Source organism: Clinocottus analis, unplaced genomic scaffold (assembly GCF_023055335.1).
Source record: "Clinocottus analis isolate CAN_PGR_092001 unplaced genomic scaffold, fCliAna1.0.p SCAF_15, whole genome shotgun sequence".
In the NCBI taxonomy this organism is placed as follows: domain Eukaryota; kingdom Metazoa; phylum Chordata; class Actinopteri; order Perciformes; family Cottidae; genus Clinocottus; species Clinocottus analis.
In genome coordinates, this window is record NW_027175876.1 from 4450440 (window position 1) to 4472106 (window position 21667).

The 21667-nt window shown below is 42.7% G+C and overlaps 2 protein-coding genes across 4 annotated transcripts; both read left to right on the forward strand.

Annotated features, from left to right (window-relative positions):
• The first annotated feature begins 1076 nt into the window (after nt 1–1076).
• On the forward strand, nt 1077–10332 carry mtmr9 (myotubularin related protein 9). Of its 2 annotated transcripts, XR_011077549.1 has the most exons (12): nt 1077–1140; nt 1516–1705; nt 2409–2517; nt 2641–2766; nt 2876–3049; nt 3202–3419; nt 3561–3722; nt 3924–4065; nt 4345–4565; nt 4854–5005; nt 8079–8296; nt 8685–10332. XR_011077549.1 is itself a non-coding variant. In XM_068577730.1 (11 exons), exons 2-11 carry the CDS (start codon nt 1524–1526, stop codon nt 8240–8242), a joined length of 1650 nt encoding a protein of 549 aa, XP_068433831.1. In that variant the 5' UTR covers nt 1077–1140; nt 1516–1523; the 3' UTR covers nt 8243–8396. The 2 variants fall into 2 exon arrangements, 1 of the variants encoding a protein (XP_068433831.1); XM_068577730.1 differs by lacking the exon at nt 8685–10332 and having other exon boundaries at nt 8079–8396.
• A 2292-nt stretch (nt 10333–12624) lies between these two features.
• Nucleotides 12625–18604, forward strand: tdh (L-threonine dehydrogenase). Of its 2 annotated transcripts, none has more exons than XM_068577666.1 (9): nt 12625–12748; nt 14427–14621; nt 14981–15023; nt 15172–15242; nt 15957–16106; nt 16205–16377; nt 16520–16610; nt 16927–17196; nt 17560–18604. In XM_068577666.1, exons 2-9 carry the CDS (start codon nt 14435–14437, stop codon nt 17697–17699), a joined length of 1125 nt encoding a protein of 374 aa, XP_068433767.1. In that variant the 5' UTR covers nt 12625–12748; nt 14427–14434; the 3' UTR covers nt 17700–18604. The 2 variants fall into 2 exon arrangements, with proteins under 2 accessions (XP_068433767.1, XP_068433768.1); XM_068577667.1 differs by lacking the exon at nt 12625–12748 and adding an exon at nt 13707–13739.
• The last annotated feature ends 3063 nt before the right edge of the window (nt 18605–21667 follow it).

The window sequence follows — 21667 nt, forward strand, 5'->3', positions numbered from 1 at the left end:
AAAGTGTTCACAACTTTAGGGAGTCTCCCATTCAACGTTGGCTTGTGCTTTGGGATCGCAGCAGGCCGGCCTCCTTGCCATCCTAAAAACTAAAGAGGAAATCCTCCATCAACAGTTTTTTCCTAATTCCCAGCTGCTGTCCGGAAAACCGTCTCCCTTGTGATATTCAAATATTTTTTTTCTATGAATGTAAAGCGCTTTTTATTAATCCAGATTAATCAGGACTTGAGTTTGACGCAAAAAAGTTTACTAGCTTGGTAATAGTAAAGTCTAGTTGATGGAGCACATTGTCTAAAGCTGTTAGGATTCTCCATGATTCAATAGCCCTCTGATCTGTTAATACTGAGTTTCTCTATGAGAGAAAAACACTTTTGGAGCTCAGTGTCAAGTCTTATAGAGCTGGAGCATTATTATTTTTTTTAATTCAAGATGAAATCTGGTCTAAAATCAAGCCAATCATGTATCATTCAGGCATGAGCTAACACTAGACCTGTTTCATTGGACTTACTTTATCCCGTCAAAATGTCACCACCTAGTGTCCCTTTTTGATACTGTGAAGTGTTTCATTTTGCAAGGGAAGAATAGACGATATAAGGATTAACCTTAAAAATAAAAATTTTAAAAAGCAGCCTGACAGTCTACTCACTGGGAATGTGGAAATAAGCTTTGTGCCATGAAAGAAATCTGTTGGCTGGGTTTTAATTTAGTTTCAGGACAAATATTTTGTACAAATATCTCCTTAAACCGATGTACAGCTCTGAAATGATCGAGCTCTTTACCATAAGTCTACTCCAGAAGGTAATTTCATATACACTCTTTGGTAAATACATTTTTGACTTGACATACTGTTGATGAATGAGACGAACCTACATGTTTTACGTACATTAATATCGTATCTCTTACTTGTGCTGACCCCATTGAGTCTTGAGTTGACGTCATGAACACACACTGTCACGATAATATTACAAATGATTGTTTAAGCATTGTTTTCCCCTTCTTTTCTTCAAAAACAATTTGGAAACGTGCGATGCAAATTGTCCTGAAGCGAATTTCGTTCTCGGGGTCACTTGTTTCCAGTCGGCTTGTTTACGTGCACGTACCAGTCTTGCCCAATAACAAATAGAAGGAAAAGATAAGCAGGTAACTGTACGACAACTTCTTTTAGCGTAAATGAAAAAGGTTTATTTTGCTCTGTACGTCGACAGAGCGGTGTTTACAATTAGATGTAAATATTACATTGACGGACAATTTACACGGTCTGTCTTGGTTAGCTAGCAAGCTAGCCGGACGGACGTTAGCCCCTTTATTTCCTGAATCAAGGCAAATTTAGCGAAGCTTAGCTGAGCGTCTATTGGTTTCATGGTAATTGACATCGCTTTGCTCGATATGTTTCTTTAAAAGCAGCACAGACGGAATTTAGTTATTATATCTGAGCATTAGTAACTTTAGCTTATCAGTAACGTTGTCCATATAACCTTATATTTCCTCTGCATCTATTTGCTGTCTTTTCTTCAGGTCGGGTCATGGAATTCGCAGAGTTGATAAAGACACCCAGGGTGGACGGGGTTATCCTCCATCGGCCTTTCCTGCCCACTGTGGAGGGGACCCTGTGCTTGACTGGTCACCACTTGATCCTCTCCTCCAGACAGGACAACACTGAGGAGCTGTGGCTGCTTCACTCAAACATCGACTCCATTGAGAAAAGGTGATGAGCTTCATGCTCACCTTTGTTTCCCCTGAATGGGGTTTCAGGGAGTGTCACTCTCACTTTGCAGCGGCATTAGTTGCGCTATTTTATTGTGTGACATTGAGTGACAAGAGAGGAAACAGTGAGGATGGAGTTGTGTTACACCTGTCTATTAAATGCAACTCTGATTGCATGCACCAGATCTAAGTATTCCACTGCTATATTTTGTGTGTTTGTATGTGTGTGTGTGTGTGTGTGTGTGTGTGTGTGTGTGCGTGTGCGTGTGTGTGTGCGTGCTCCACTTTTACAGTGGAGAGAGGATCTGAAACTGTGACAGGAAGTTTGAGTCTGACTGTGGGCTGTTACTGCAGTGTTTTCTACATTGTGTGTGGTTGACAAGGTTTGAGGAGCGGTAAATGGCATTGATCTCATATTGGCTATAAAAAAATGACAGACAAACAATGAACATGAATTCACTGTCCCTGCTAGGAGCAGCCAACTCTTGCTCTGAGTGTTGTGCCGTGACCAAATGCAGGCAGGAGTATTCTTGATAGTAAACGAGAATGTGTTTTAGTACGGGGAAACTCCGAGTGCCAGGAGGAAAACCCAACATGAGGAAAACATGCGATCTCCAGAAAGGCCACACTGTTTCACGCAGGGTCATTCTTTCATTTTTTTTGCAATTTATTTAAGCTCACCTTGCTTCCATCTTGCATTTCAGATTTGTGGGCTCCCTGGGAAGTATCATAGTCAAATGCAAAGACCTGAGGGTGATCCAGCTCGACATTCCTGGCATGGAGGAATGTCTCAACATTGCCAGTTCTGTTGAGGTGAAACAAAACTAAAAAACTGTGCATGATGTTCACTTTTACTATCTGAAAGATTTGTCCTATTTTTGAAATATAAAAGGAGAGTCTACATTAACTAATACATATTATCTTTTTACTTTCAAGGCTCTGTCCACACTTGACATACTCTCCCTGATGTACCCTTTCTTCTACCGGCCCATGTTTGAAGTCATAGAAGATGGCTGGAATTCATTTCTTCCAGAGGATGCCTTTAAAGATTTGGAGACCATGGTATGGACAGGATAAGTGAACAACAAATGTTTGTACTAAACATTCCCCTAGCCCTTTGTTGCTCATGCCTCACACCTTTCTTTTAACCCTTCACCATCTCCTTTATCAGACCGATGAATGGAGACTGAGTGAAGTCAACAAGGACTTCACTGTATGTCCATCATACCCCCCTTTATTGGCAGTGCCCAAAGATGTCGATGATGACACACTGAGGAAAGTAGCCACCTTCCGTCACAATGGCCGTTTTCCAGTACTTAGCTACTACCACAAGAAGAATGGCATGGTGAGCACCTGGGAATCTGAGTTTAAATAATTCTGACTGTCCTCTGCTGCAACGTATTCTTTTTGTATGTTTCTGTCTGTCGGCGTGGATTAGTTGTATTTGTATGGAATGTTTAATTTGTGAAAATCGACTCAAATCAACTCCACTTTCAGGTGATGATGCGAGCAGGGCAGCCTCTGACGGGCACCAATGGGCGACGTTGTAAGGAAGACGAGAAGCTGATTAATGCCACACTGCGACCAGGAAAACGTGGCTACATCATCGACACTCGCACCATCAATATTGCCCAGCAGGCCAAAGCTCGAGGTGGAGGATTTGAGTCTGAGGCAAACTACCCCCAATGGAGGAGGATTAACAAGGCAATCGAAAGGTGAGTGGTCAGTAAAGGCTACGATGAATCCATCAAGTAATAATCTTTGTGGTGAGTTCAACAAGGCACGAATACTATGTGTAAGACTGATATTCATACTCTCTATGTATGAATTGTGACGATTTCAAATGTCATTTCCAGGTCAAACATCCTCCAGGAGAGCCTGATAAAGCTGGTAGAGGCGTGTAACGACCAGTCTCACAATATGGACCGCTGGTTAAGCAAGCTCGAGGCTTCAAACTGGCAGAGTCATGTCAAGGAGATTCTCACCACCGCCTGCCTGGCTGCCCAGTGTATCGACAGGTCAGGGAACAATTGATTTCCCTGTAATACTAATCCTGGGCCAGTACACACTAAGCAGTAGGTGTAACTGCTCTAAACATGCTGACGTGAGAAAAGCCCAGTGTTCAGTTTTTAATCAGTGTTACTCGTCTGTGTACAGTAGAGAAGCAGGTGGCAATGACAAACTGTTATCGTGTGTGTCTGATCGTGTGTTGGTCTCAGGGAGGGAGCGTCAGTCCTCGTTCACGGCACAGAGGGGACAGATTCCACCCTGCAGGTGACCTCCTTGGCTCAGATCATCCTTGATCCGGCCTGCAGGACCATCAGAGGCTTCCAGGGCCTGGTGGAGCGAGAGTGGCTTCAGGTAAAGTTATCTGACCTTTGAAGCACTGCCAAAGTCGTTTTCACCCTTTTGATCCAAATATATATATCATATAATATTACATATTTCCTTTTTAACACCTGGAAATTACATGCACTTTAATATTTTGGGCACATATTAGGTTCCAAAAACCTTCATCACGCCACATACGCTGGTGTGGAACCTTTTGGTGCAGTTTAATCTGGTCCAATAATCAAGATGGACATGGTCTTTGCATTCTTCCTCATAACCCCCGCTCACCTCTTTGACCATCTGTCTCAGGCGGGTCACCCATTCCACCAGCGCTGCGCCCAGTCGGCCTTTTCCAACAGCAAGCCTCGTCAAGAGGCTCCCGTCTTCCTTCTCTTCCTGGACTGTGTGTGGCAGATCCTTCGCCAGTTTCCATGTTCCTTTGAATTCAGCGAAAGCTTCCTGGTGCTGATCTTTGAACACGCCTATGCTTCTCAGTTTGGCACCTTCCTGGGCAACAGTACAGCTGAGAGGTGAGTCTAAAGTCTGTTATGGTTGGTCTACCAGCTTCTCTCTGCCATATGCTTTGTTTTACTCACATATAATATAATGCGATCAGATACAATATACAGTGTTTAGAAAACCTTTTGCATATTGTCTCATTCATGACATTGATGAAAGGAGGAAAACAAATAATCATGACGCGTTTGCTTCAGATTGCAGTGATTTTCCTCGTTCATCCAGAGACGTGTCACTGTTTATAAGCAACCACTGCTCTTAGTGCTTAACCATTGGGGAACACCCTCTCACCCTTTTCATAGAACCAAACTGTCTCTGCCTGAGAAGACTGTGTCTCTTTGGTCGTGGGTGAACCGGCCCCAAGAACTGGAGCGTCTGACCAACCCGCTCTACGAGGCCAACAGTCTTGTGATCTGGCCCTCTGTGGCCCCTCAGAGTCTGCTGCTGTGGGAAGGTAAACTCAAAACACATGCAGTGACTGTGATTATGTACAAGAGGTGATCTAAAAGGTTCCGGCTTTTCAGAGACAATCATTCCATAATATCAGATAGTTGATAGATGAGCAGACCACATACACCCACGGAGGTTAAGGGCTGAAACTAGTAGCTGTTTTGTGGATGTACATTTGAGTGAGTAGGCTGAAAGTTTATTTGTCTGTGTACGTCAACCAGTAAGACTGCATGCTGTGCACTCCCAGCAAGGCACGTTTTTTCAATTCTGTTTTAGTTAACAGTTGAAACCCTTTCACTAGTGCCTGAAACAATTGTTAAAGGGTTCCCACACGCCCTGGAAAACAGTTGATTATTTTTGTGTTATCAGAACTCCTCGAAATGGACGACGTTGCCATCTGAAAGGGCTAAGTTGTGTTCAGGATCATAAAAATGCGAAAGTGGTTTATCGACAAGAGTATTTTGGAATAAGCGGCTCTTGGATATGCTGCGGAAACGCTGGGAACACACGTAAATCACGTCGCATGACATCACATGCAGGATGGATGACTTTTCATCGGGTTACTTTCTTCCTAACGGTTGAATAATGTTAAATTTGTGAGCATGTTTGATTTAGATCAAGAAATGGTTTCATATGTGTGAATGTTGTAGAGGGAGTTAGATAATAATGAATGCCAGTTTGTATGTGGCTCACAGTACTTTTTTATTTATTTATTTTGGTGGTATTGTTATAGTTAGGCCATAGACTGAAAGTCTTTTAAATCAGACTTCCACAAGAGGAGCATTTTTCTATTTCACAATCCCCATCTGTCAGAGCATCGCTAAGAAATGTCTGGTAGAGTCCTGACAAATGATTCATAGGAAAGAGAGGAGCCCTGCGTCAGCGATTGCTGGACAAACTGCTGTGATAGCTAAACTCCCATAAATTGTTCATCGTCTCATCCCTTATTACATTTTTGCTCCGACAGACATTCTGTAATCTAACCAGAAGGGGGCGCCATTGATTTCACTATTTGCACTGCTATTAAACTGAATGACCCTGTGAGCCACTATAAATACTGCCACACACATTTTGCAGTATGTATGAACCATGTTGCATACAAACTGTACTTGATCACTTCATATTAGTTTAAGCTGTAGATTATTTTTAAAACAAATTCTCCCTTCTTTTGAACTTGAAATAAACTATGTTGAGTTTCAAAGTGTCCGATTGGTGGTAAACAAAATGAACAAGCAGTGAAACAAACGGCTTCTGTGATGCTGAAGACGATCTGCGTGGGTGAAGTGACTGCGTATACCGCTCTTTTCTCTCTCGGTGCCCTTGAATAATCTTAACTTCCGCGTTACAACATGAGACTGAGATTGTATCAGGCGTACGTCTTTTCGAAGCAGAGCAGAGCCTCTCTCACGATTACAGATGTTTTATGAGACGTACAACTACTCATTGGATTTGATATTAACTCATGGAGGTGTTTTCCCATAAAAACATAATGATGCAGATACAAATGTATGTTCTCTTTGAAATTGTTTAAATTAGTAGGACTGTGTTGATTTCAATATTTGTGGGTCCATTTTGGGGGGTGGGGGGGATGTTTATTAAAAAAAAAGTCCCAGCAGAGCCCATTTTTGAAAATTGCTGAATCTCCACTAAGCCCAAAGCAAACGCCATTCATAAAGAAACATAGGGGGAGGGGCTCTGGACAGATGAGGAGTCATTAGGTTCAGCTGAACCTGTGTGAGGGGCCCCCTTCCTGCCTAAAGCCTCAGAGCCCCTCCCTTATTCTATATGAACTATGAGAACTACTGAAGCATGGGAAATGCAACAGACATTCTGCTTGTGCAACCCTTTCATTATGAACGCGCATACTCCTGGGCAAACTTAAAAGAGCCCCGTAGCTCCAACGGGAGACCGCGTCATAGCTCAATAGAACAACAATCGCAGACTATTTCTGGGGGCACATTTGCTGTGCTTCAATGGAAACCGTTGGTGTGACTTGTTTGAATTTGGAATGAAGTTTGAGTTTGTAATCTTGAGCTGCAGTCGAGTGGTATCTCGAATTTACCACGTAATCCGGTCATTTTGCAACGCTCGTTCTCATAATAACCGACGAGTCACCTACCCCCTGTGGCGAAACATCCCAGTCACACTTGTGTTTCCAGTATCTCAGTTCTACGAGTTCCTCCACCAAAGTTCCCCAGCCACCACCATCGAGACCGGTGGAGGAAAGCAAGCTTCCACACAGTCCAAGGTTTTCTCTTCGACACTATTTGACAGCCTCAAGAACGTTGATGTGTGTTCATTACGCTCTCTGGCGACAGGCTCGACTGTGACGGTGGACAATGTTGTACCTGCTAAAATCAGCACGGTATCATTGAGACTACTTATGATTTGGATCAGGGGTGTCCAAACTTTTTTCTCAGAAATATACCAGTTTTTGAAAGAGAAGGATTGACCTCTTCATGACCCTCTGTGGCTGGCGGACCTGGCTTCTAGTTGAACCTCGAGTTGAAGTTCAACCTTTCTGTTGAAATGAGGAAATATTTGTCTGTCATCACATCTCATGACTTAGAAGAACTTTCAAGATCTTTCTGTATATGAGAAAGAAATCCAGCAGTTCTCTACTCCCTCCCTGTTAATGCAGAAGAAGTGAAAGAGTCTGAACGAGAAGTGATGAAGTGTAATGATTCTTGGAAAAGGCCAAATTTCTTCTGATGCGATTTTTCAAAAATAGTAAACATAATACATAGCATATATATAAAAAAGAATGTATGTACTATACATAGTATTGTTTTAAATGTTATATAAGTGTTTATACAAGCATAATTTACCTCATTTGATTCATTTTGCAGTGTACCTCACCTGAGTGGCCCAGACTTTTGTATATTTTTCTGTTGGTGGCCGTCAGTGAAAAAGGTTTAGACATCCCTGGTTTAGATCTACGCGGAGCCGCCATCATGGTTGTTGTCTGCAGACTTGTAGTCTCATTGGACCATAAAAGGAAGATGAGAAACCACGTCCTCGTAATAGGTGCTCTTTTATGTCGTACTCACAGTGCTTTACTGGTTCTTCTATTACAGGAGTGTTCCTTCGTTGGAACCGCTCCTCCAAGTGTCTGGACGAGGCCTACGAGGAAATGGTACACATAATCGAATACAACAAGGAGCTTCAAAACAAAGTTAACAGCCTGCGCAGGCAGCTGGCCGAGCTGGAGACCGATGATCCTCTGCTGCAGACGCCATAGAGAGAGAATGAGAGAGAGAGAGAGCTGTCAAAGGAAGCCACGTGGAAGAAAGAGGTAAACAAATGAGAAACTATAACTAAATACATGAATGAATCAATGTCCCAGCGTTAGGCTTTGGTTAGTTTATTCTCAGACACTTGAGAACATAAAATTCAAACTGATCTAGGAAACATTTTGGTTTCCCACACAGATAAAAAAAAAATGACAATATGATGTGGAAAGACAATAAACCCAGATTAACTTCAAATTTTCCATTCCCCCGGTTATCTTTCACACAGTTCATACGACTGAATGGGCTTCAAGAGTGCCTTGATTCATAAAAACAAAAACGAATTTGACATTTCCAAAAAAAACACATTTCAAACTGTTTACAAACAAGCGTCACATTAAACAATAATGAATATAATTGTTAATTGCTTCCTTTCTGTGTGTTTGTGTGAAGAAAAAGAAACTTCGCAGCATCCTCATCAAACCCCCACGACTCACACTCGCTGACACACTCGTCTGAACATTCAGTGAAAGCCTCTATGTCCTCTAAATGTGTTTCGATAGAGCCCTCCCATATTTTTGGGGCATGGATCTTGTTCAGGAGGGAATGTGCTCCAGAGTTCCAGTTTTCACCAAAACATCCTGCTGAATGTATATACCACTGAAGCACTGCAGAGTAACTATGGCAACATATAGGATGATGTAAGGCAGCATGTGACTTTGCTGCACAATGAGATGATATAATAAGCGTGGGCGTGGTCATCACCTTCTGTGCTGTACAATGAGAGCGGAGGCTTTTTTAATAGGGACCTGAACTAAATATCTTGTATGTTTATCTGATCATTACTTGACATTCCAGCTGGAGGTACTCCACACACAACCTTATACATCTTAGCTTGCCTGGTTGTGTGTTTTTCTTTCTTCCCCCCCATCTTATTAGGCATAATAACAATGTAGTAAAATATGTTTAAGAGTGTGATACAGTAAAGAAAAGAAAAATCGATCTTGATCCCACATGACATTGGCCATGTTGGGCATATGATTGATGACACAGAGGCCTGCTTATGAAGTGAAACATTATATTCATGTCAGATATTGCTTTAAAGACCAATTTATTATTATTTATTTTAATTAAAAGTCATACGATAATTATGAAATGCACATCTGCTGTTTGCTAGTTGAAGATCCCGAATGGATGCACTTTGTGTGAAAGGCATTATATAATATCAGGAAGATCTGATGAGAATTCTTGTAGCATACTTTTTGCGGTCAGTACTCAACAGCTGTCGCCATATTAGACGATATGACGTCACATTAAATGTTAAAACATGCCAATACATCGACGAGCTTACACTCAACATTCTCTTCAGTAATTATTTTCACCATACTGTCGCCTGTGACATTAATACACTCTTGTTTCCTCCAAAGCCGCTCATGAGAGAAGCAGCTAAACCTGCAGAGTGACAATGAAGCTCATCTTTCAATGGCTGTCCACAGGCGAAGGTAGTTTCCAGTCACATAATACGATTGAGAACGCAATATGCTGCACTTTAAAATACAACATAAATGGCAGTTTCGGGGGTTTCATTAAATCCACGGTGGTCCTCCATGGTCAGCTTTGGTTTTTTTGCCAGTAATTAGCATTTTCTTGACCTGTGTCCATTTCATGTTGATACATTTAATCTGAAGGATTTGATTAACACTATGCGGAACTGATTCCAGCCACTACATAAAAATGCTTTATAAAAGGGAAAGTTGTTTATAGCTGCACTATATGCATGTTTTCCTTTTGCCAAAAGAAAAATACACTGTATACCGTTGCTTAGTGTGTGTGCATGAATGGGATAATGCATTATATGGAGGTAATGGGTTGATTTACAATTGTGCAGTTTACCTATGCTTGCATTATGCTTAAAGTTATTCCTTAAAATGATGTTGCTTTGTCAAAGTCAACAACTTTATGGTGTTTTGTGCAATGCCTTACTGCAACATCATGATTCAAAATGTACTTTTATCTACTTTTATCACTGTTTCTGTAAAATGATATTATTGTTGAAAAGATTAAATGTTGTTTTTTTTAAGTTTCAAGCCATTAAAAGTTATAGCACAAAAACAGTTTGACTTTGTAATTATGTAATGATTTCTTCTTTTTTTTTAATCTCACACCAAGATATTAAAACAGTTTAATTTGTTTCACTCTCACCATATTTTCTAATCTCTGCAACACATTTTGTCGTCCCAGCATGCAGCTGTTCTTGTGAAACAGCAAACAGTCAAAGTGAACATAGTAGAGCGTTTAGCAGCTGATAAGTCAGACAACTTGATCAGGTGATAATGTGTCAATATTGTTCATGCGCTTAAGTCGCCGATTCCAAGTATTCCTTCAAAGGGTGCCGCAATTTTCCAAAAGTAAAATATTGATATAATGTTAATACTACACTTATGATAGTATTGTGTAAATAATCCAGGGCCTTTTAAATCATTTCTGTTCATTTTCTACATGCTTTGTCATGTAGAAACACACACACTAGTATTTTGAGTATAATTTGAAAGAGACAAAACGCACAGTTCATAAAAAAAAAAAAGATTTATTAATTTTCTTCAAATTGTCTATAGATATCACAATAATGTACACAATTCCTGCTTTCTAAAGCATTTGGATTGATTGTTTTTGCTTTCAAAACAACAAACCCTACAGCAAGTGTACATACATAATGTCTGTCATGACGTAATGTCTCACTTCATTGCCCGGCTCACGTCCGCCACGGCTCAGTGACGAAGAAGCATGTTTCAACTGTAATGGCAGCTGACGCACAATTGAAATGTCCCCTTGTAGCTTGTCCAATGATTTGTAGACGGCATGCCACACAGCTCCCTAAATATGTTGCTAACGCTGTGACGCAGTGATCATCTGATGCAAACGTGATGAAATTGCCATCCGATGAGGGGACGAGGAATAAATAGCTAGGGGTCAGGTGCTTCACGGAGGCATCCGATGGCAGCCGGTGTTTACTGTGCAGCCACCGATTTCTCTTGGGTCAGTCACAACTCTGAACTCACTTGATAGCCTCCAATGAAGGACTGAGTGACCCTTAAAGGTCCAGTGGAAATATACTGTAGTTTGGTCTTTGCTGCCCAGATGTTTCATGACATGTTTCATGACTGTAAGATGTGTCGTCTCACAATCTTTCAAGCATCCATTCCCTCTCATTTTTCAAGAGAATGCAGATTGGGGAATTTAATGTGTCATCTGTGATTTTTGTTTTTCAGCAAAAGTGCGTCAGTTTGATCTTGTTTTCCTCGAGGTGATGACAGTGGAGGGTGTGCGCCCTTCCACCACTCACATGCCAGCACAGGTCGTAAGCCCACCCATTGCTCGCTCCAATCAGAGGCCTCGTCACCCCCTTGAGTCCTCCTCTATCTACTGCAAACAAGCCTCAAAGTCAAACGGGCTGTGTAACACACATCATACTTTTGTCTTGATAAGCATGAATGGATTTAGTTTCATTCAAATCAAGGAGGCGGCCTCTTTATCCTGTGAGGGTGCAAGCCGCCACAATGAGTTGATGTGCTTTTACAAACAATGTAGTTTGCTCGTCGGCGTTCTATCACAAGGATGCCTCAGGTTTTTGTTTTGTTTTGCTTCATGTGTAGTCCAGTATACGTTTAAATTACTCATTAACTTGTGTGTCAGTTTGTATGGACACGTGAGATCATTCTTGTTTTTCTGACACTCACTGGTGAAAAGTATTCAGATCCTGAAAAGTAAAAATACTCATTCAGAAAATACATTTTATGTTTTGGTTTGATTTGACTGCTGCATTTCACTTTTTATTTAGCCCGTGTCCTCAGCCTTATTTTTTTTTTGTGTGGGCGGGGGGGCAAATTATCGGCTGCAATTTGACTCTATTCATTGTGTAGTTTTTTAAACAAAATGCTAAAATGAGTGTCGTGGATTTAGCTTGATATGAATATTTGCTGGGTTTCTTATTGCCTTCTATAAAGCTATCACACAAAGTGAATCCTCAGATATGTTCCTTTTATAGTGGTACAAAAGCAACACTGTACAATTAGTGTTTAAGATGTGCTCAATCAGTCAGCATGACAAAAGAAAAAGAAACAATTAGACTAATTGACTAAATCTTCACTAATTAGCCCCCAGCAGCCCATGATCAATCACATGTCTCTAAATAAATCAGGGTGTTGGAGACGACGCCTAAAACACGTAGCCCATGCAGGGAGCTGGCAGCAGGCCGGAAGAAGCTGCCTCGGTGGGCGTGGCCTGGTGAGGGAGGACCGCACCTCCGACAGTCCACCAATCAGAGAGAAAGCCGGCTTCCTCTGAAAGCAGATGGCCGCTGATATATAGCGCGATGGCGAAGCTGATGCAACACCAGCCGGACATAACACGAGCAGCATCACTCGAGCGGCTCAAAGCAGGAAGCGGCATCTCTTTTTCTCCACGCGCGAGTTTTCTACTGTTTTTTTTTTTTTTTTTTTAGCTCTAAAGGGTAACCGGTGAGTAAACCGCTACAGTTACGTTTCCTGTATTAGTCCGCTTGGATTGGTCTTAAATGTCTCTTAAATCATCTTAAACTGATGTATTAATATATGGAATCATGTACTTAATGTGTTTATACCACGATATCTTTATTAATATGATCCCTCACCCTCCTCCCCCACGTATAATTGAAGTGTGTGGTTGTTTGTTTTTTGTTGGCCAAAGCAAATATTGGTTCCTAATTATATTACCAGACTGCTGGCGTATTGCGCTCAGGCTGTGTGCCAGGAGGCTTCACTCCGGCGCGCTGGCCGCGTTTCATCTGTCTGGAAGGCTGACTGCGTCTCAACAAATCCCCTTTTTTTTTTTTAAAAGATCCCTTGTATCTCAAACAGAGTGCGCTGGTCCCCCATTCAAAAGAAGAAGGGGAAAAAAAAGAAACGCGTCACGTTGACGTAGGCTGCTCGTCGTCCCCGTATAGTCCACGTGGAAAAGGAGATCAGCAACCCTGTGTTAAGGCAACATAAGTGCACGGGGGCCACACCTCGTGCCAAAGAGGATCAGCTCAAGACCCCTTTTACACAACGGCTTACATGCACGTAACTCCTTGCTGACACAACAGTGGATTGCACATGCTATAAGCAGGCGGAACTAGGGCGATTTTATTTAGCGCAAAAATAGCCTGAAGCATTAAGTTCTGCTGTTGATGCCTAATTTATGATCTCCCTTATTTTAGGAAGAATATTGTACACTCTGCATGATGTTTACCCCAAATGAGGATTATTCTATAAGGTGTCCAATACAAAAGTCCCCTTAAATCGTTCCAAAAATTTATTATTTCCAAACCCTGTCACAGAGATGGTCGACCTCTTCTTGGCAGTGTTTTCCTTCGCTGCTGTCCGCCCTCTCTCCCTGATTGGCTCTTGTTGAAGGCAGGGCCGTATAAATACGCTTAAGTTCTGCTCTTCCTTCCTTTTTTGGGGGGTTGGGAAGCTCGCAGCTCTCTCGGTAAGTCCACTTTGTTGTGCAAAAGTCGAGGCAAACTTATGATGAAAGGCTGCGTTTTTGTTGGAATAAACCGTCTGCGCTGTTCTTTAAATGATGGAAGGATGTAGAAGGGGAACACTTTGGAAAGCTGCTTTCAATGTGCTCACTATGTTTTTCCATCGCGTGCGACTCTAAGAAGTTAAATGCATGATATATATATAGATGGTAATGTCCCATACAGGAACACAGTGTGCGCACTCGATGAACACGTTTGGCGTTGCTCCGCTGCGCGTCTTTGGGAACAACAGCCTGTCATTTGCATTTAACTGAAGCCTACGTGTCCTCCCTGCTGGCACATTTTCTCGAACCTGCAGCCGTCTTTCATTGTCGCGTTTCCATTCTTTCTTTCTCCTTTTCTTGCCGCATATACATTTGAAAAGCAAAGCTGTCCTCTCTGACTGTCTGTCTCTTGGCGCCAGGGGTCTGGAGAGGAGCCCACATCTCTTCAAACAGAACTGTATGCCTTGCCCCCCCCCCCCCCCAAAAAAAAAAGCAGGCTCACCAGATGATGGCAGTCAAACATATAAAACAATGTGGCTTCTATTGATTTCGTGGAGGGAAAAACAGAAATTCCGGAGGCATACATTTTCTCTCATGCCCGTGGTATTTGACTGATTTGTGTGAACAAGCTGTTTTCTTCCTCTGCAGGTACCAGCATGCCTGTCATCAGAACCCTCGGCAAGGTGGCCATGCAGGCCCTGCTCAGCACCCCGGGGTGCGGCTGTCAGCCCCTAACAGTGGCTGTACGCAACATCAGCTTCTCCCCTCGGCAGGTGACATCTGACGCCAGCTTCCACTCCGTGTCCTTCTCAGAAACGGACCACCCCAAGGTGCTCATTACAGGTATGCAGCATTAGGTTTTTCTGGGGGGGTAATTTATAGCTCCTCTTAAACATCACACAGTCCTTTTTTCACACATGGAAGAAGTGAAGATAAAGGCACGTCAGATTCAAGACATCAGGATTTTTTTTTATTTTTTTAAACAAGCTTCAAAATGAAGTTTTTAAAAACAAAGTGTAGGCGTCTGGTCCTCTGACCTGTTTTCTTCTTATGGCCCACTCTCCTTCTTAGTTACTTCAGTCTCCATGGAGACCGGCACTGATGATTATTAGCTGCTGGTGATTTGTGCAGTGTGATGACACTTTGTGTTTCTCTCTCTCTCCCTCACTCTCTATCGTTCTCTCTCCCTCTCTCTAACGCAGGTGGCCTGGGACAGCTCGGGGTGGGGCTCGCCAAATTGTTGAGGTAAGATTTCTTATTGGTTTGTTTGGCGAACGCCACACATCGTTGGCGGACACCTGGCGAATGGCCAGTTTAGATTGAATCACTGTGGAAAAACCATTTCTGATTTTTAGATTTCCGAGTTGTATGACAATGACTTCCTGCTTCACAGAAAGAGGTTTGGAAAGAACAACGTCATCCTGTCCGACATCAGGAAACCTCCAAGCAGCGTTTTCCACAGCGGTGAGTCGACTCGTATACTGGACTGTTTTAGAAGCTGTAGTTTAAATGAATCGCATTCAGGAACATTTCACTTTCGAGCCCAGATGTCAGGAGGGTGCATCAGATTACACTACATCCATTCAAGTGCATTCAATCATAAACACGCAATTATATTTCTTTGGTGTCTAGAAACTCTTTCATGCGCAAAGTTGCGATCCTCCGGGGAGTGTAGCCACGACACAATTCAAGCGTTTGGAAATGAAGGTTGTTAATGTGTCACTAATGTGTCACAGCTTTATTGCCAAATAACAGGGTTGGCAAACAAAGCTCGTCCAGTTCTTATTGATTTTCTTCCGTTCATGCGTAAGAGGAAGTCCCATTTACCTGTTTTTACGTTGATGAATTCCCCGAAATCAATATGTGACGCGTGTCCTGCTAATATCCAGTAGTGAGCAGTCCAAAGGCGGAATGAATTTGATCGCGTTGAGCTTGTAAATTGAACTGGGATAATAATATTCCGGAAATTAATATTCGCTAACACCTTCAGAGCTGCGTTATTGTTCGAGAAGCGTTTTCAAGAAAAGGGGAAGGACCGATGAGCAAACCAGCTGGCACTGGCCCTGAAACACAAGGCGTACATGTTGACTTCTGCCTCACAAGAACACAATAAATACTATATACCAAGAATTGAACCGCTGATTTCATAAAACCTTCCATCCCCTTTCTCGCCGCCAGGCCCCTTCATCTACTCCGACATCTTGGACTACAAGAACCTGCGGGAAATCGTGGTGAACAACCGCATCACTTGGCTGGTTCACTACAGCGCCCTCCTCAGTGCTGTGGGAGAGGCCAACGTGTCGCTGGCGCGCTCCGTAAACATCACCGGTGAGCACTTTGGGTCACGCATAATTAGAAGCTCGTTCCCCCTACGCGTCGGTGGAGTGTGATGTCCTGACGGGATGGTTCTCCGCGTGTCCCTCAAGGTCTTCACAACATCTTGGACATCGCGGCGGAGCACGGCCTGCGTCTGTTCGTCCCCAGCACCATCGGGGCCTTCGGTCCCACTTCCCCCCGCAACCCTACGCCGGATCTCTGCGTGCAGAGACCGCGCACCATCTACGGTGTCTCCAAAGTCCACGCTGAGCTGATGGGAGAGGTTAGCGCTCGGATTTCTTTCTTTTCCTTCTTGTCGCACCAAAACACGACGCCACACAAGCCCTCCACTCCTCTGGATAAACCCGTTTTTTTAATATTTTCAATTCCTTATCAATAATGGATTCCTCTCTTGTCTTCGGCAGTACTACCACCACCGCTACGGCCTGGACTTCCGCTGTCTCCGTTACCCAGGAATCATCTCTGCTGACTCCATGCCCGGGGGCGGCACAACAGGTGAGAGAGACGCAGTTGAGATAAGGTTTCAACTTTAATGTTCGTCTATTCCTGTACCGCTCCTGTTAAGTCGCAAGTTTCTTATGTAACCGACGTAATCCAGATAGTTGTTGAAGCTTATTTATTTAGGGCAGCATATTTGTCACATTTTTTTACTTGTCAGTAAAGCTACCACACCCGTTCACACCCAAACTCCGTTTTGATAAGCATTGTTAAAGATGTTTGCCTGAGCTTTTGTTACACTATCGTTCAGCAGAATGGTAATAGTGTTTTTTTTTTGTTTTTTTTTTTAATTGTTGTTTTTGTCTCTGCCCAGACTACGCTGTCCAGATTTTCCACGACGCCATCAAAAGTAACAAGTTTGTGTGCAACCTGAGACCCGACACGCGGCTGCCCATGATGTACATTGACGACTGCTTGCGCGCCACGCTGGAGGTCATGGAGGCGCCAGTCGACACGCTGAGCATGAGGACCTACAACATCAACGCCATGAGCTTCAGCCCCGAGGAACTGGCCCGGGAGCTCCAGAAGCAGATGCCCGAACTGAAGGTCACGTACGACGTTGACCACGTACGGCAGGCCATCGGTAAGTCTCCTGTTGCACGCTGACCGACGTAGCCACTGGCGCCACATGCAAGATTGCACATTGTTTTATGTTGACAATGTAGAGTACGAAAGTCCAAAAATGACGTCAGTCACACAGCCGGATCAAATCAAAGTTAGCTACCGTTAGCCACCATAAGCTACCGGGCACAAGTAAGGCTGTAGCAGCCAAACCTCTGAGTGCATTAAGCTGAGCTCGGGTGCATTTTTATTTCCGCTGACTTGTTCTCCAGAGGAAGCTTGTGTTTCAAAAGTTGAATAATATGGCTTCACTGTAAAGAGGCTGACTTTAATCAGAAACTGATGCAGACCGTAACCCAAAACATTCTTATCTGGTTCTTTCCAGCTGACAGTTGGCCAATGAACTTCGACGATTCCAACGCACGGAAAGACTGGGGCTGGAAGCACGACTACGACCTGCCAGAGCTCGTCCAGACGATGCTTAACTTCTTTGACGCCGAGTCGCGCATGGCTGGTGCTAACTGAGGCCTCCCAACATCTTGAGTGTTCTTTGTACATAATGTAAAGACTCGCCAAAGAGAGTAGAGAAACTTTACCTGTACATAGTCGTTCTCTCGCTTCTCTCTCTAAAATCAAAAGGGCTCTGCTTGCCTGGCACAAGGCTACCGCGTCTTCAGAATGTAAAAGTCAGTGCGGGCTCGACAATCCTCCCCGCTCCTGTCTCGCTACTCCCGCTGTGCTCCTTTTTTTTTTTTTTTCCTTGTTTCTTTCTGCTTGGAGATTTGTGGTTAAGAGCAGTGTGTCCATGGGAGATCGTCATCAGGGACAACCACATGGCCTCTCGAAACTTGTTTGGATGAAAAAGACTTTCATGTTGATGAATTGTGCGAACATTTTTTTGCATTGTTGCAAAAAAAAAAAAAAAAAATTTAATTTTTTGCAACTCTATCAGGGTTTAATGTTCTGCTAAATTTCAACGTGTGGTCAAAATCCAGATGTTCTGGATATAAAGCTCCTGGGGCTGAAATCAATTTAGTTTGAGATGTGTACAAATACACAACTTGGCAATTTCTGATAAAGTGCGTCTGTATTTTGAACAGTATGACGCGAACATTTTCAGAACTGTTCTTTTTATTCCACGTGTGATTATTTATTCTGTCTATTAGTGTTAAAGTGAAAGCCTTTCTTAACACCGTTTCCAAGTACTCCTGTCCATTTTTTCACGTATGAGGTTTTTCATCAACTTTGTGGGATTGTCTTGCGACAAAAGAAAAATGTGACTCCGTCTGCCACATTTACATTCGTCCACATCTGGAGGTTTCTGTATTTCAACAGTTTGTTTTAAGAAATGCTGTAATTGATTTCCATGTGAAATCTGTTCTTTTCAATCGCACAACAAGCTTTGACAATAAAACCCTTTTTTTTCCACACTCCTCGACCCGTATCTGTCATTTGTCACTCCTTCACAACGAGTTCATCAAGCTTGTCTCTTGTAATTGTACCGCAGGCAGCGCTGCCTCAGTTCCAGCCCTCAGGGTGGTGGCTCACATACCGCAACAATCATTTGAGTACAAAATGTCCTCCAGAGAAAACTTCACTCCTGAGAAAACGGATCTGTGTGTCTTTACCGTGTGAGTTTAAGATGTGTTCAATTACTTCCTTTAGTTTTAAAGCAGCATACAGATGCCATCTTGCATCAACGTTATGCAAGTTCCGAAGCATGACATTGTTATGACTTCCTTAAACCTTTCATTGACTATTAGAACAAGTCTGCAAAAAAAAAAAATGGACGCCAGCATTTTGTGACTGGTTTAAACCAGTCTTGTCTGATTGCATAAATGAGAAAATATGCAGGAAGATGTTTCAGTGCACGGTGCAAAGGTTTGATCTTTTTTGCAGGATCAAACCTGTAATTATAATCTAGAAATAACTTTCTGACAGTTCAAATTAAAAGCGGTTCAAAGCATCGTACGACTTGAAGAGGAATCCAAGAGTTGAGACGTGCATACGTGGAGATTTAAAAAAACGCACTCAGCAGTAAAGATACTGTTTTAAACCAACCTCATATACTCATCTTTCTCCAAAAAGGTACAGCTGTGCAACTGCTGTTCAAGGTTAAAGTTTGAAGCTTTTTTTTTGTCTTGCCTCAAACTGAAATTGTTTAGTGAATCATTGTTCAGGTGCATCTGTGTTTGATTGTGCTGTTTAAGCTTGAGATAAAATGACCTGAGGACTAACCACAGGACTAACCACTGCCAATACGCTGAGTGTAAACATTTAAAAAGATAATTACATGTTTTAATGGATGAATGAACACTGAGTATTTCCAAATGTTCAGTGTGGATACAGGGTTAATTGAGCATTACCCTAAACTGCCTTCATATTTATTGCAGTGAGCCACACAGAAATTATTATACATTTAATCAAACTGTCTGTTTTTGTTCCTTTATTCATATTTCCTCCAGTGTGTGTTTAACTGATTCAAATATCCAATTTATGTATTTCCAAGAGGAACTCATGCAGTAAGGACTGAAGTTAATATTGCAAGCATATACTGATATTTAAACATACAGTCAATATAGTCCGAAGGCACAAAAAAAAAAATCCAGATGAGAAAAGTGTCATCCTCAATACATCAATAAATGCAACAAACTGCAGCTGTATTCTCTTCACGGACAATAAACTGTAAGCCTGAAGACAACAAAGTCCTTCACTAGACACTCGATAGCCTTTCTTCAATTTCTCTGTGTCAGTAATTGGAGCCGTTCCGGGTGACCTTGTTTGTTTTGCGGTTGAGTTGCAGAGAGAAAAGAGCAAAGAGGGAGAAAGGCTCCCGAGTGCAACCAGAGATTTAATATCTTAAACTGAATTCACTGTTAAGGTGGGGTGCGCTTTCCATTTCGTCTTAATCACAAACCACTCCCTCGCAGGTGTTCAACTCAACCAAATGCCAAACAAGCTCTCTCGCTAATCGGCACCTTTTCCTCTAGGTGTGTGCCAACGAAGCTGCAGGTGCGCTCTGTGGTTTGGAATGAGAAATTATAAATGTACTCATCACAAATCTCAACAAACCCATGCGCGCTTTATTACTGTTCTCACATTCAGCAGAAATTCTGCAGATAATATTCTATTTGTTTTCCTCAGATTTCACAGCTTGTATAACGTGGGAAGACATAACGATGTTAACACCTCATGGAACTGAACCCTCGAGTCCTTAATTATACTTACTGGCATGACAACAACAAAATAGCAGCATTCTTTTTTGTAGTCTTTTGTCACAAGTCAGGGAGCAGGGAGCCAAACGTTTCATTTTTGTAATTTCATGCTGGAGGGAACAGAGTGTCTTTAGCTTGACAATTAGCTGCGAGTTTGAGAAGCTCGACAAGAACGATGGGTCGCCTGTGGACGATGAGGCAGGACTGTAAAACCGACATGCAGTTTGCATAATTGCATATAGCACGGACACGTTTCTAAGGCAACACATTCCTGAATACAAATGATGTATCGCATGCCTGTGAATGTGACAGAACATGTGTTTGTGTGTTCCTCACAGACGAAGTGTTCGATTGGAGGGATGTGGAAGAAACGGAAACAAACAACCTTGTCCTCTTTCTAGTAATAGGGAACTTTGTTTCTTATGTAAGACAGTCTCCCTGGGTGTGCACACAAGCTTGCAGGCCCGCCTTCCGCCGGCCAATCAGGAGGCTTCCTCGCTCTCCCGGGCCCCCGGTGTTGTGTTCGTCATCGTGTAATAAGATTCAGCGTGCATCGGCTTACGTGGGACCCGGGCAGAAAGTGAAGGACGAGACATAAAGAAGGCGGGAGGGAGGGAGCTGGTGGGCGTTGGGCCAGAAACGCCATAACACTCTGTGCCACAGCTGTTCTTCCACATGGAGACCTGTTGCCATAGAGCCCGAGACCCCACCACCGCCTTCCTCTCACCCTCAAGCCTCAAGAGTAATGTAAAGGCCGACTGTACATCCCGCCTTTACGGTTACAGGCTGTGCAGTCTTATGCCTTCTGTATTTACTATTTTCAGATGTATTAAACTGATAAACAGAAATTTCCTCATTAAGTAACAACATTTGTTGCACTTTTAATGGTTTTGCAAACCCTTTTTATGTCATTTTCTCTGCTAGCCTGGAACACAGCCAGAATAGCCATGTTGAGGTAAGGATCCATGAGCTTCCTTTCTGAAATCATTTAAAAGCAGGACATAATGGCTGTAACTCTTTCAAGGTTAGTTGAAAAAAAAGAAAAAAACGGAGCGATACTGCACAGGATCATGATTCCTATTGTCAGCTTCTTTGTAAAAGACGCTTCTTTGTTGCTGTCACTGACCCCTTTCAGGCTCCGGACACAGTTACACAACATAGCCTTAACCCTACGCTTGAGGTGATAATTTGGACTGCGGATTTGGGGTCAGATTAGGGTTTCCCATGACTCAGCTTTAACCATTATACTAATAAACTATGGCCTGTCTCTTTAACAGC